This window comes from Lycorma delicatula, chromosome 4 (genome assembly GCF_047948215.1).
Source record: "Lycorma delicatula isolate Av1 chromosome 4, ASM4794821v1, whole genome shotgun sequence".
Classification (NCBI taxonomy): domain Eukaryota; kingdom Metazoa; phylum Arthropoda; class Insecta; order Hemiptera; family Fulgoridae; genus Lycorma; species Lycorma delicatula.
The window spans coordinates 36,108,307-36,122,882 of record NC_134458.1 but is presented as its reverse complement, the minus strand read 5'-3'; the positions used below and the strand labels follow the sequence as shown (position 1 = coordinate 36,122,882).

The following is a 14,576-nucleotide window of genomic DNA, read 5'->3' as shown; positions in this document are numbered from 1 at the left end:
TCCTAGTAAAGGCAGTTACTTGGATTTGAATACTAGATCGCGGAAACTGGTGTTTTTTGGTGGTTGGGTTTCTATTAACCACACATCTCAGAAATGGTCGATCTGAAACTGTGCAAGACTACATACACTTCACTTACACTCATTCATATCATCCTCTGAAGTAATATCTGACGGTGATTCCCGGAGGCTAAACAGATGGGAAAATCCCTTCAGAAAAGAACTCCTATCATTGACAACAAGATATCTTGTTGTCAATGATATCTTGACAACAAAATACAAGTTTAACAAACGTACTACACATTTTTCTGATACTGTTCACTAGAATTGCACCTATAGAAAAAAGTTACTGCTCCGTTGGACCTATTGTATTGAATGCCTTAGAATTACGGAAAATGAGAACAGTTTTCCTTAATGAAACCGCAGTCCTCTCTCAGGTGGCTCTTTAGTAACTGGAAATCGAAAATCAAAGCAACAAGGGCTTTAGTAACTGGTAAACTAAAATGCAAATTACATAGTATATAACTGAACTAATCAATGAAAAGTCATTGATTAGCAATCTGCTCCTCTCATTCTGGATAAAGATACTACAATATTGGATTATTGGCAAACTTAATACACTTCGTGGCTGAAAGCGAATAATTCATTCCTTTGGGATGAATATTTGTCTTGCTAAACGGTCATTCTGTGGTAGGTCTTTCTCAAAAGTACTTTCATTCTACCTAAATGCTCAATGGCTATATACTAAAAAGGTGGGAACGCTTGGTTGCAGTGTTCTTTATGCTTGTGTGATCAAATAGGATGGCTCTCGTTTTTTTTTATATCTGGGGTGGCTGTGCAAGAAAACAAACTCAGGAGTATGTCGGGTGAAGCGGATTATCTCAATGCAATTTACGTAAGTTATTTTAACATAAATGAACTCTAACTACAATGTATATAGTTACTCAGAATTTTGAAGACTAACTGACGAGTTAGAAATTACATAGTTTGAAATATATTTCTATTTATAAGTTACTGAATGCAGTGAAAAACAACAGAATTTTGATGTACCATTAAAAAACGCATATGAGAATTATCTATGTTTAAAAATGAAATATAAGGATATTTTTCGTATAATTGGATTATTCAATTATAATTTATTCAAGTACAGTAATGTTAATGCAAATGGTTAAATGATGAAAGGTGGTTGCTTACTAATGTTCCTTTGATAGTAATTTTATTTTTCCAGTTCGCTTTCTCATCTGCTCTTTCTGCGCGCGCGTTATCTCTATGTAAAAATCCAAACTCCTACATTAAAAAAGATGTAATTGTCATTCTGCTACAGGTTTTGATTTTTAATTCCATTTAATTACTGTGGAGTAAGATAAAAATGACGGAAAATATCGAATGTGCGAAATCACAAAATATGAAACCGAGAGACTGTGTATTACTCTTAAGTTAATTTTATTACTTTTACAAGAATTACAACGATATAATGGTACAACAGGTGTAAACTTTGCTGGTCTTCTTTCTTACTGTTAACAAAAACTTTTCCCCATGCGGGATAATTGAAGCAAACTGGGCACTTTGCATTAACACACATCAATCCTGGTGATGATAGAATAATCCTACCATAAGAGATGAAAGAAACCTTCAACTCTTGCAATTTACGTAATTATTATTTTTGATAAAAATATATTTAATGTTTGGGTCAATTATTTCGTTACTCGTATATATGCTACTTTTTAAAAGGCGGTATAATTTTACAATTCACAACAAATATGTGTAAGATTATAACATAAAAAATATTACAATATCAGCTTAGATTTTTCCATTCAAACATGCAAATCAGAAATAACTTGCAATCAAGATGTTTTCCTCACTACATAAATCGCGCCAAAACTGTGAAATAGTCGTATGCCGTTAAAAATGGATATTAAAATAAATATTATTGTTGCTGCTTGTTCTAACAGAGGAATTGGGTTAAATGGAGAATTACCGTGGAAATTAAAGTGGGTTTAACTATATAAGAAGATTGTATTTGTTTCTATACATTATTTATGGTTATATTTACTTTTAGTTGCTTTGTTTTGCTGTGTAGTACAAATTTTAACTTTATTTTTCTTATTGGTATTCATCCTGTTTGTTATAGAATTTGACTAATATAAATGTGAAGCATTCTATAATTTTCAATTTAATTACTTCTAAACAAAAGTGTTTTCCCTATCCAAGGTTATGCTTATATGCAGCTTGAGTTTAAGGTTATGTACGTTAATGGGTATGTTTATCTTGCAAAATGTGTAATCCGTTCTGGTATTATAAATTTTGTGTTTCAAAGCAGTGTATATACTATTTTACTATTAGTTCTGATGGGTATACTTAATCTTGAATAATCTTTTTTAATTTTAAACCCGGTCAGGCATGGCATTTTCACAAACACTACAAATCATTCATCTCATCCTCTGAAGCAATAGGTAACAGTGGACCCGGAGGTAAAAAAAAAAAAAAATCGTATTTAATATATCATTACACTTGTCTGGTTTAAGGTTACTAGTATCATTGGGCTTCTATTTTGGGACAGGTTTATTATAATTGTGTAAATTGTAGCTATTTTAAACAACTGATACATATAATCGTATGTTCCCTCATGTTTTAGGAAAGAACTAGCACATTTTGCATTTTTGACCAAACGTGTTGAGGATAAAAATAAAACAAATGCAGTCATTATGGGAAGAAAAACATGGGATTCAATTCCTGAGTCAAGAAGACCTTTGGCTAAAAGAACTAATATTGTTTTGTCAAGAAATTCAAAGTGAGTAGTATGTTTTCTCTATCGTTTTATCTTTATTTTTGTACAAAATGTAATAAGTATCTAAAAAAACAGTGCACCTTTTAAATAAATGGAGCGTTATTTCCATTTATTTTAAGTGTTGATTTGTTTACATTTTATTAAAATTTGAATCATATTTAGTCATGTTGATCCATGGATATAATAAATTAAAAAACTTTTACAGGTTGCAAAGCAACAATTCTTTTTTTTTATGGAAAAATAGTTTTAAGGAAATTTTTTTATTTGAATATATTTTAAATATTTTTACTGTGCTTTTATGAAGTGACGCAAATGAGGTGATAAGTACACAGTGCACTTACTTAGACTGCATATCCATATGTTGTAATGTTGCATGGGATCCATAGTCTGTACAATATTACTAGAAGGCATCAGGTCAACTTGAAACATTATTGTGGACCTTGTTTGAATAAGATACGAAGTAGACAGTGGTAGTTATATGCAATTAGGGTTTAGCCTCTGATTTTGATGAAATTTTGAGTATACCTTATTTAGGATCTAAGTTATTCATTACAATTTAAATTATTCATTGGAAACACCTTTCACCCAAATTACGCCCCTCATGAGTTACACAGTACCTTCACCAAGTATTTTGTAATTGAGCACTGTACAAGTGTAATATACATTATTTTCAGACTAAATAATTTGGTTAAGTTAAAAATGAGATTAGATGCACTTAAGACTAAATTAAGTTAGGTTAACCTTAAATGAAAGTTAAGTAAGTGCATTATACATTATTTGCAGAATAAATAACTTGGTTTAAGTAAATTTAATTGAGTTTAGTTCGGTTAAGATTAAGGGTAGGTAAGGTTAGTAATGAATTATATACTGAACTTCATACAGCATCAACTTAATCTAACACTTACTTTGCTTGCTAACCTTGTCTAATTAATCTTAAATTGGCCAATTGTTAAGCTGAGTCCATAATTGTATACAATAACCAATTATTTAGTCCAAAAATTATGTATATTACACTTATACATTGCTGAATTACAAAGTTTCTGGTGACGGTACTGTCTAACTAACAAGTAGCGTAACTTAGGTAAAAGGTGTTTCTGATGAATAATTTAAATTGTAACGAATAACTTAGGTTCTAAATAAGATATATTCCAAATTTCATCTAAATCACAGGTGAGTCCCTAATTGTATATAATTACTTAGACAGTTAATTAATATTTTTGTATTTGGTTTGAATTTATACAGCGTTAAAATACTTAAAATATGATAACATAAAATTGAATAATGAAATGAGTAATATTAAATATATAGCTTTAAATAATGGATGTGATACTAAATTAATAAATAAATTATACACCAGAATAAAAAATAAAAGACAAAATAAAGCTAACGAACAATAATATAATAAATTAATACGCTAAAATTGAATATAATATGAATTATAATAAATTTAATAAAATATTAAAACTTTTAAATTAAAAACAGCATTTACAAAAAAATTTTTTTTTGTCTTCAGTCATTTGACTGGTTTGATGCAGTTCTCCAAGATTCCCTATCTAGTGCTAGTCGTTTCATTTTGGTATATCCTCTACATCCTACATATAAATAATACATCTTACAACAAATAATAAAATAAATAAATAATGAAGACCCTTCTATTACAATAAATCAAAATAATAATTATAATTTAGAAAAACAAGGAATATATAGTCTTAGTTGCAAAAATTGCAACTTAAAATATATTGGAATGACAAATAGTTCATTCGCCATAAGAATTAAAGAACATATTAATTGTATTATGGAACGGAATGCAAGAATGGCAGGAGTTTCATTATTTCTCCCTACAGATTGCAGAGCCTGGACAATGTCCTTTGCTGCTGTATCTTTCTATTATTGGGCGTGTTATTTAGTGGCGGTTATAAATTGTAAGTTTTAATTATGGACGAATTTGGTGATTTGCATTCCTATCCTTATGGACCAGCGTGAATATTATTTACTGGCTCTGACCGTGGGAGACTGAGCTTTTGAGCTTTATTCTCCTGGTGTGATTCCCCTTTAGTCTGTCCACTGAAGTCTTTTTGGTACTAGCATCTTATGGACTAGCAGGAATACGCCTATCGGAGCTCTAGTTATTTTGGAGGAAGCAATGCGCCTCCTCTCTGGAGGGAGTTGCATGTGCTGACTGATAATTGTATTATTAAAAATAATAAAGAAAAATCTAATTTTGCTAAACACATTTTAGAAACTGGACATTAATCCCAACAAATATATTAAAATGTTAGAATACAATAATAATTATTATTAAACCAGTATCTTTGAAAAATTTCATATATATTTAAATAATAATAAATTGATTAATGAATAGGTCAGATTCGATAGTGATATCCTTTATAAACAAATTATATAATAATTAATTATTAATAGGTTGGTAACATTTCATTTATTATTAAATCTATTTCATAATAGTCACAAACATTTTACAAACATGACGTTACTGTCTTGTTGACGTACAAATTAACTTTATTCTTGATGACCGACTATTATGAACATAACAGTTTAATTTAAAAACGATTATTAATTTGAATTTAAATTAACATCTTTTAGAAAATCCCTAAAGATGAAGTAACAACTCTGAAAGTACTAGAATTTACACTTTTTAAATTGTTGGTAAGTGGAAATTTAATGTATACAGTACTTAAAGTATCTTATGATTTGCAAATAGGGATTTTTTTTTGGTTTGATTACCACCAAAGAAATATTAACACTAAATCTTATGGAATTTAATATTGATTGCTTGGTGAACTTTCAGCTGTATCACTGTCTTTATCTTCAGTTGTATATATATTTTTTTATAAATAGATATCTGGGTCCAGAAGTTCACATTTGCAATAGCTTAAATGCTGCTGTTGAACTGTTGAAACAACCTCCACTATGTGATATTGTAGAAAATGTTTGGGTTATTGGAGGCAGTTCTGTGTATGAAGTAAGTATACTTTCCTTTTTTGTTATGTATTTTAACCAAATTTTGAATTATTCCAGTCTTATAGCAATTTGATGTAAGTGTTTTGTTGTTTGATGAGAATTCAGTTCAGTCTAAAAAAAATGGATTTTTTAGGTCTTGTTTGTAATATAACCATCACTTCTGATGTAACTTAAATCTTCACTTATTGAGAAGGTAATACCATGAATATACAGCATTAGCATTATAAATATTTTTAAAATGAACAAAAATTTATTACTTGTAAATTTATTAGAAAACATTAAGAATATAAATATATAAAAAATGTTTAGTTTATTATTTATAAAAAAAAAAACAATTTAATTAAAAATTATATTGTTATTCTGGTGTCCAAAAAATTGTAATACCCTGCAGAATTCACAGAAACAAATTTTTCTTATCACTATAAAAATTCTTATAGGCAGGAATTCAGCAGATTGTTATTTGTGCTTGATTCTTTCTTGTTTCAATGTTTTGCAGTTTATTTTTTAGAATATAAAATTTCATTTCAGATTATTAAAAGATAAAAAAAATGTAATATAAGTGAAGTGATGTTGGTTGGTAGAAAATTGCATGTGCTAGAAGTGGTGGTTGTATAACTAAAATGTTATGCATACATCATAGCAAGAATTAATTGCTTTCTTTTACATTATTCTGTGGTTTTTCATCATTAGATTATTTCTTGTTTTTTTTGTATAAAGAAGTATGACAGTAATAAAAGAAGGTTTTGCAGTCTACTTGTGTTTCTTAACTAGTTTTTTTACAGTTTCTTAACAGTCTTTACTTCTTAACTAGTATTCAAATGGAAATAATCATTTTCTCAAAAAAAAAGAAGTTTGTCCATTATGTGTTCAGTCATATGTCATTTGAATACCGTATTTATTCGAGTACCTTTGCACTTTTTTTCTTGGAATTGGAGAGAAAAAATAAGGGTGCGGGGCTTACTTGAAACATAGCCTTTAGCCAGGATAATTTATGTAAAGTAAACGTTTTCTTAGACGTACCTAAATTCAATCACATAAATATAGTTACATTAAGCTTTCATTATCAATATCAGATGCCGCTTATACAGAATACATCCTTAATTATTAACATCCTGTTCATATTATCGATAGGAACGAAGTTACAGTATTTTTATAAAACTGATTCATTCTGTATAGGCTGCATCCAGTTCTAATGACACTACAGTTACAGTATCAGTTACTCATCGTCATCTTGTCTATTCACCATAGTCATTGTACTGGTTGTATATGTGGACGGTTATGTACATTTTATCTGTTTAATTTATCTTGTAAAGTTTAATATGGTGATTTATTTTAATTACGGCATTAAAATGAGTACAAAAGGACAGCATCTACGATCTTTTACAGTAAATGAAAAACTGTGCGTTATAGAAGAGGCTGAAAAAATTGGAAATCGGGCGGCAGGAAGAAAATTTGACGTAGATGAAAGCTGCATTCAAGACTGACGTAAGAAGAAACAACTTTTGGTGAAAGGCACTGGTAATAAAAGGGCTTTTCATGGCTTAAAACCAAAATACACAGGCAGAAAAAAGATTGTATGACTTTGTTACGGAAAAAAGGAAATGTGGTTATGCTGTCACAACAAAAATGTGTCAATCATATGTTTGTGAAATCACTAAATCATTGCATAAAGTTGATTTTAAAGCAAGTGGTGGATGAATAACACAATTTTTTGCACAAAATGATTTGTCAATAAGAGGAAAGATGACTATTTCTCAACGACTTCCAGATGCTTATGAACAAAAAATATTACATTTTCACAAATACGTAATAAATCTTAGAAAAGATAAAGGCTATTTGCCTTCTCAAATAGGAAACGCTGATCTAACCACCGTATATTTTGAAATGCCATTTGACAAAACTGTAAACAAAAAAGGTGAAAAAAGTGTTATGATTCGCACTGGTGGTAATGAAAAACAAAGGTGTAGTCTTATGCTTTGCATTACTTCTGATGGATCAAAATTACCTTCGTACATTGTTTTTAAAAGAAATACTCTTCCTACTGTACAGGTAAATGGAGTTATTATCAGAGCACAGGAATCAGGTTGGATGGACAAAACCTTAATTTTAGATTGGATCAGGTGGGTATGGCAAAAGCTTTCAGGAGATTTACTTAATAAAATAAATACTGGTATGCTAGTAATGGATCGTTACTGAGGGCATATGACTGATAAAGTGAAAGACATTTTTTAAAAAAATATGACAGACCAAGTAATAATTCCAGGCAGATTGACATCTCTATTGCAACCACTAGATGTCTGCAGTAATAAACCGTACAAATCTGCATTAAAACAATTGTACAGTAAATGGATGGCTGATGAAAATTTCTTTCTCACGCCTACAGGAAGAATCAAACAGCCAGATTTGTGTTTGGATAAAAGATGCTTGGAAAGGTATTTCCACGGAGTTAGTAAGGAAAAGTTTTAAAAATTGCGGAATATCTAATGAACTTGATAGTGAAGACAATCACCTTTGGCAGAGCGATGTGGAGACTACTGGTAGCTCTTCTACAGACATTGACAGTGACAGTGATTAATTAAAAATAAAATCCCATATTAGAAAGTGTATTGAAATGATCTTTTCAACATGATACTTTCTTTTCGTTTTACTTGCCTACTGATTCTGAACTGAACTAGTACTTAACGGTATTAATGTTAATATTGTAATTTAAATGAATGAATAATGCTCTACTTTCTGAATATTTTTGTATTTACGTATTTTTTTATCATATCTGTTGCACTTTAAAATACCAGTATTCAATTTTCTTTTTTAGATTTTCAGTCCAGAAAATCGAGGTTCGGGTGTTATTCGTGGTGGCGAGGGGGAGGGTACTCGAATAAATACAGTATTTGTGAGAATACTTTCTTTACAAGGTAAAGAGTAAAATTCCTAAACAAAAAAGATCCATCGAAACTCTTAAAAATTATTATTTCACTTAAAGTTAAGAACAAAATTTGACAATTTGCTTTTAACAAATAACTGCCCTGTAGGGGACATTCTTGGAAATAAACATTTTTATCTTGTTGAAATTATGAAAAAATTTTGATTTCTGATTAACTTTTAGATCATTGATTATTTTCTAAATATTTTTAAACTTGTATAAATAAAACTTTTATTTAATTCTGTTTAGTATTTGCCCTGATAGTGACAAAATAATTGGTAAATAAAAAAAAGCAAGAGTATTATTAACACTATCCATTTTCATTAAATCTGAATTATCAACATGAAACATTATTGAAAAGATTACCTGAAGTAATTTGAGAAAACTTAATGATTTGTAATAATAAAGTTTGTTTTTTTATGTGAAGAAGAATTAAGTTAGTTTGTTGCACTCGCATTAATTTTGCATTCTTCATTTCCTCATATTATAAACAATATTTTTCAGCACTCATCACATTACTTAAACAGTTTTATCTGGATATATAATTTTGCTACTGATGAATATGTTCAAACAAATTTCATTTGCAGCATTCAGGAAAAAAGGAAAAATTAACCTTTCATTTAACATTCAGGAAAAAATTAACCTTTGAAAGAATAGACTCAGTATTATATACTTTTATTAATTAATTATTGTTGTATTATAAAAAAGTGTGTACTTAACACATTCAGTGATAATTTAATCAAGAAGTACCAAGAGAGGTAATGGTTAAGTTTGGTTTTTTCTATAGTTTTATGTACTGTATCTGTTATATAAACTGTTGAATATACTGTACCTGTAACTGTTCCAGGAAGCTATGAAATCAAACTTTTGTGATAAAATCTACTTGACCAATATTAAAAAGGAATTAGATTGTGATACATTTTTATCTGAGATTCCAAATGATTTTAAGGAAACAATGTAAGTTCAGCAAGTTATTTATGTTCTGCTGTATTTAGTATTTTGACTTATATGTATGTCAGCCTGTATAAATCTTTGGTAATATTTTTTTAGTATATGAATGGATTGTTCATATAAACCATTGTGTAATTGATTTTTGGTAAATTGCTAAAGCTAAATGTCTAGCTACAGAGATCTTTATGGGACTTATATGCTCTGAACAAAACCTTGAATGTGAACTTTTTGAGTTTCTGCAATTCATTTTTGTATACTTTTTTTGTTCCTTATACTTTTTGAAGGAAGAGCTCAGTTACATTTGTTGTGAAGCAATGGAGGGCTAATAAAAATATCATCATCAAGGTCTTGTTATAAGCACAACATATTACTTGCCAAAGTTTAGAAAACATAAATATACAAATGCATATTAGTTCTTTCTGGGGTATTTAAAGTAATGTTGACTCTGCTAATAGTATAGTGGTGGGATATAGAATACTGTGACAGGACATTGTATGTAGCTTGTAGCAAAAAGCCAGTCAATTTTTTGCACTCCTGTAAATTTTGTGTTCTTCATTTCCATGTATTACAAACAATATTTTTCAATACTCATCACAGACAGCTTTTTTTAAATACTTCTTTTTCATTGAATCTTAGTGTTGTAATGTTTCAACCAAGATATAATAGGTCAAGGAGGGGGTTTGAAAAGTCAAAGAATATTTATAATAAACACTTAAAATAACTAAGGAAAATCAGAAAAATTACATTCAGAAATGCAGGCTTATGTAACTGATCTTTGTGACATTCTGTCCATATGGTACTAAAGTTACAACAGATTCAAATAAACTGGGAAAATGAAAACTTCAGTATGGAAAAACTTGTAGAAGAATGAAGAAGAAAGTTAACATCACTAATTCAAAGATGTGTGATAAGAAGAATTGTATACAATTGAAGTTAACATTACTAATTCAGAGATGTGTGATAAGTATTGTATACAATTGTCATGTACAGTGTAAAATGTTGCCAACATTAAAGAAGTTATTAGTTAATTTAAAAACAGAGTACCTGGATCTGCAGATAAATTGCATGCATGAAACTTTAGAAGTATGGGCTTTAGTTGGAAGAATACTGAAAGTTTTTGTAGAAAAGTACATCTTATGTATCAGATGAATAAGTTATTTTAAAAAAATGTAAATTAAGTGATGGGAAGGAATACTAATTTTTTTTTCCAGATGATTCACATTCATTCAACACAAGTAAAAAATTATGGTTGGACTGGTGATTTTTTTGAAGGCTACAAAAAATTTATATCCAAAGTATTGAAGCTGATATTGGTGCACACCAGCAGTAAGGAAGTATAATTCCAAATGCACATTTATTTTTTAAATTAGACCAGAAGTAAGGAGAATACAGAAAAAACATGAATGCTGAGAACTGTGAAAAATGACTGGAAATAAACTTAATATCTAAACTTCCATCTCATTCAGTTTTGATAATTGCCAATGCTTGCTATCACAATGTAAAATTTCACAAAATGTTGAATTCAAATAGCAGAAAACAGGAACTGTTAGGCTATAAAGAAGAAATATTCCATGGTTAGCACTGAGGTTAAAAACTGAACTGTACAAATTAGTGCAATTAAATAAGCCTCACTATGAAAAGTATTACTTTGACAAAGTAGTTGGAGGATTATGTTCATGTCAACATGTTAAGGTTGCCACTGTACCATCCTGAACTCAGCCTGATTAAACTGGTTTGGGTGAAAATAAAAAGTCAGGTTACAGAAGAAAATGCATCTTGTGGCAAAGTATAATAAACAAAATCACTGAGGAAATATTTTGTGAACTGCTAGCTGAATTTTGGAAGCAGTGCTGTGAACACATCTTAAAAGTAGAACAGAATTGTTACGAGACAGACAAGTTGCTAAAATGTATACCAAAATGTTTACGCCAACAATGTTGGTGAAAGCATTGATGGTGCTGATGATCTCAGTTATCAGAATGAGGGGGTACAGATGATATGTTTGAGATTGAGCCACTAAATTAAAAGAAAACTTATCTTCCTTTCTGTTTTTCATTTTTGTTAAAATTAAGAAATTGAATTGTTAAAATCCAAAAATAATAAATTAAGAAAAATTAAATTAAATTTAGAAAATTAACAATATTAAAGGAAAAGATTGATATAAAAAATAAATGTGTAAATAAGAAAGTCACTAAAGCAGATAATAAAGGGAAAACACATTTGCTGTATAGTGCATTTACCTGTGTATATGGGTGGATATAGTGTTCGTATTGTTATTCCTTGTGCCTCCCTCTCGGTCTAGCAATCCACCCCAACCCTCATGTCAACTGAGCCTTCTAAATTTAGACAAGTTATACTAATAAGATCTAAGGGTCGTTGAAAAATCTGTACTCTGTTAGGAAACAATCTTTTCTTAATTATACAAATATAATACTTTATTATACCAATCAAATATCAATGATTAATGACCTCAGTGTATGAGTAAATGAAGTAAAGGGGAATTATAAATATATTTCTTTATTTTCAGAGATCCTGATGTGCCTGCTGCTGAACAAGAAGAAAATGGTATTTGTTATGAATATAAGGTTTATCAGAAAATTAATACAAGTTTGTGAATTCACAAAATAAATTTGTTGAAAAACAATATTTTGAAAATTTTTTTTGCAGTTTCTATTACTATTTGAAATTATTTGTTAATAACATATTGTAACTGTTTTATATTAATCTAAATAAATTATCTTTCATTCTAGTTATTATTATTATTTAAAGAATACATTTTAAGCCGTACTACTTTTTATTAAATGTATTTACTAGTTTATTTTGTTTTATACGTTATATTATTTTATTTATGTATTTCATGGTATAATAAAAATAAAATGGGTATCTGGTATCGTTGCCATAGTGGTAGCAAAAAAGGGTGGGTACCAGGGGTAGGATTGTAGAAGAGGGATTACTGTGATATAGTTTCAGTATACCATAAAGCTGTAAATTTTTGTTAAAAAGTGAAAGCTTTATGAACAGAATGAAAGCATTAAAAATTCTGTCTGAAATATTCTGACTCTGTGTGATGTAAAAGTCTCATGTTTTATGTTTATTTTTTGGATTCTGATAGATCTATGGAAGAAAATTCAAAATATATTTATTTAAGTCACTTCAAAAAAAAAAATATTAACTTGAGAAAAATTCATTTTACATTATAATTACTGGAAAATTATTGAGATGTTTTTTGTTGTTACATTTACAGTTCAATTCTGTTACACTGCTTGTGATTGTGGTTAAGACTAAATGCCAGTTGTAAAGAAGTTGCATCAGCAAAAATGAGTGAAGCAAGTATCAGGATGAACTGTATTGGAAATAAACAATTGTTTTATTATAAGCAATTGTTCCCCTTCAACAATTCCATCAATTATCCAACACAAAGTACTTACAGTCTTCCATCTCATAGACTTTTAAATTAGCAGCTAACTTTAATTCACAGACCTGCAAAACTTTATGAAAGCTTTTTAAAAATTTTGAATATACAGTTTTTTGGGGTGCTGAATCCAAATATGATCTCAGTTTTTTATATTACGTACAATTTTTCACAATCTGCTCAGTCATTTTGACTGTATAAAAATTATAGAAAATCAAAGGGGATATATGCTTTATTAATAGGTAATTTATTTATAGGCATTAACTGTTACCTAAAATAATGAACAATTGCTTACCTTAACTGGAAACTTTATGCTACCTTTTTCATTTGCTTGTGAAGCTATGCCTTCTTGCTATTGTATGTCATGTGCAATGAATCTTGGTTATCATGATGTAACATCCAACAATAGCCACTGATTATTCTGACATTCCATTGTCCCTGGTAACTTTTTCCCATCTCCTTATTTCGGTGAAAGTGTTCACCAGTTCTTTACTCACTGCCAAAAGAATTTCTAGGAAGAAGTCCAGTTGCTCATGCATAATGTGAATTTTTATTCTCATAGGACATCCCAATATTTTGAATTTTTACAGCATCTTTTCAACACTGTTTTGTAGCTAGAATTAATTCTTGGTGTTTCCTAAAAATTTTATATAACATCTTTAAAATCAACCCAAGCATCTTTTTTAACATTACTCATTGTGAGTAGGAAGTTTTCATCTATCATAAGCCTTCATATATCTGGCTTGCAAATATGTCTTCTTTCAACTTAACTTCTGAAAGGTGAGGGAACCTTTCATAAAAAGTGCCCTAAAAGTGCACCTGTTTTTCCTTATCAAAGAAAACGGCAATTTTCTTGTTTTTATAAGGCTTTAATAAACTCTATGAGACCCAGTCTTATATGGAATGGTGGCAGAAGTATATATATATATATATTTTTTTTTATTCAACAAGAATTTCATTCAAAATACTTCTGTTTCCTGACTCAGGAGATTTTCTTGCTTGCCAGTGTGTTTGTACACAGTGTTGACAGTTGCTGTTACCTTATTCAAATAAGAGCATGGGTATTTAGTATAAACACCCTTCTGACCTAGAAATATAAGGTTCATTCAAAAAAAGACCAAACTTTTTCAATTGTGAGCAGTCTGCAGATGGCATGATCCAGCCACTGTGCGCACCTAGTGGCATATCTCATTAACATATACCTTTTACTGGTTCTGATTTATGTGTTGTGTAGTTGTTGAGTAACTAAAGATTGAGTGAGGTCATGCATAGGCTGCTCGTCAGATTGATGAAAAAATAAAAATGAAGGAGTTGGTGGAACAAAACGTCTGTGTGAAATTTTACTGTATGTTTACATTCATTATGTAAAACTACATACTTGCTCCATATTTCACTGTTACACAGAACGTTTTAATAAAACTTTTATTTTTCATTTAGAATATTTAATTTAATTAAACATAATGTATGATATTTACTGTATTATAAAACTCTTCCTTTAATAAACAAATTACAAAAATATTACATACATA

The 14,576-nt window shown here is 29.4% G+C and overlaps 1 protein-coding gene across 1 annotated transcript; it reads left to right on the top strand.

The window, feature by feature from the left end:
* Positions 1-1,827: 1,827 nt before the first annotated feature.
* On the top strand, positions 1,828-12,384 carry LOC142322830 (dihydrofolate reductase-like). Its single transcript, XM_075361900.1, has 5 exons — positions 1,828-1,988; positions 2,633-2,788; positions 5,642-5,765; positions 9,532-9,641; positions 12,163-12,384. Exons 1-5 carry the CDS (start codon positions 1,894-1,896, stop codon positions 12,248-12,250), a joined length of 573 nt encoding a protein of 190 aa, XP_075218015.1. The 5' UTR covers positions 1,828-1,893; the 3' UTR covers positions 12,251-12,384.
* Positions 12,385-14,576: the final 2,192 nt, after the last annotated feature.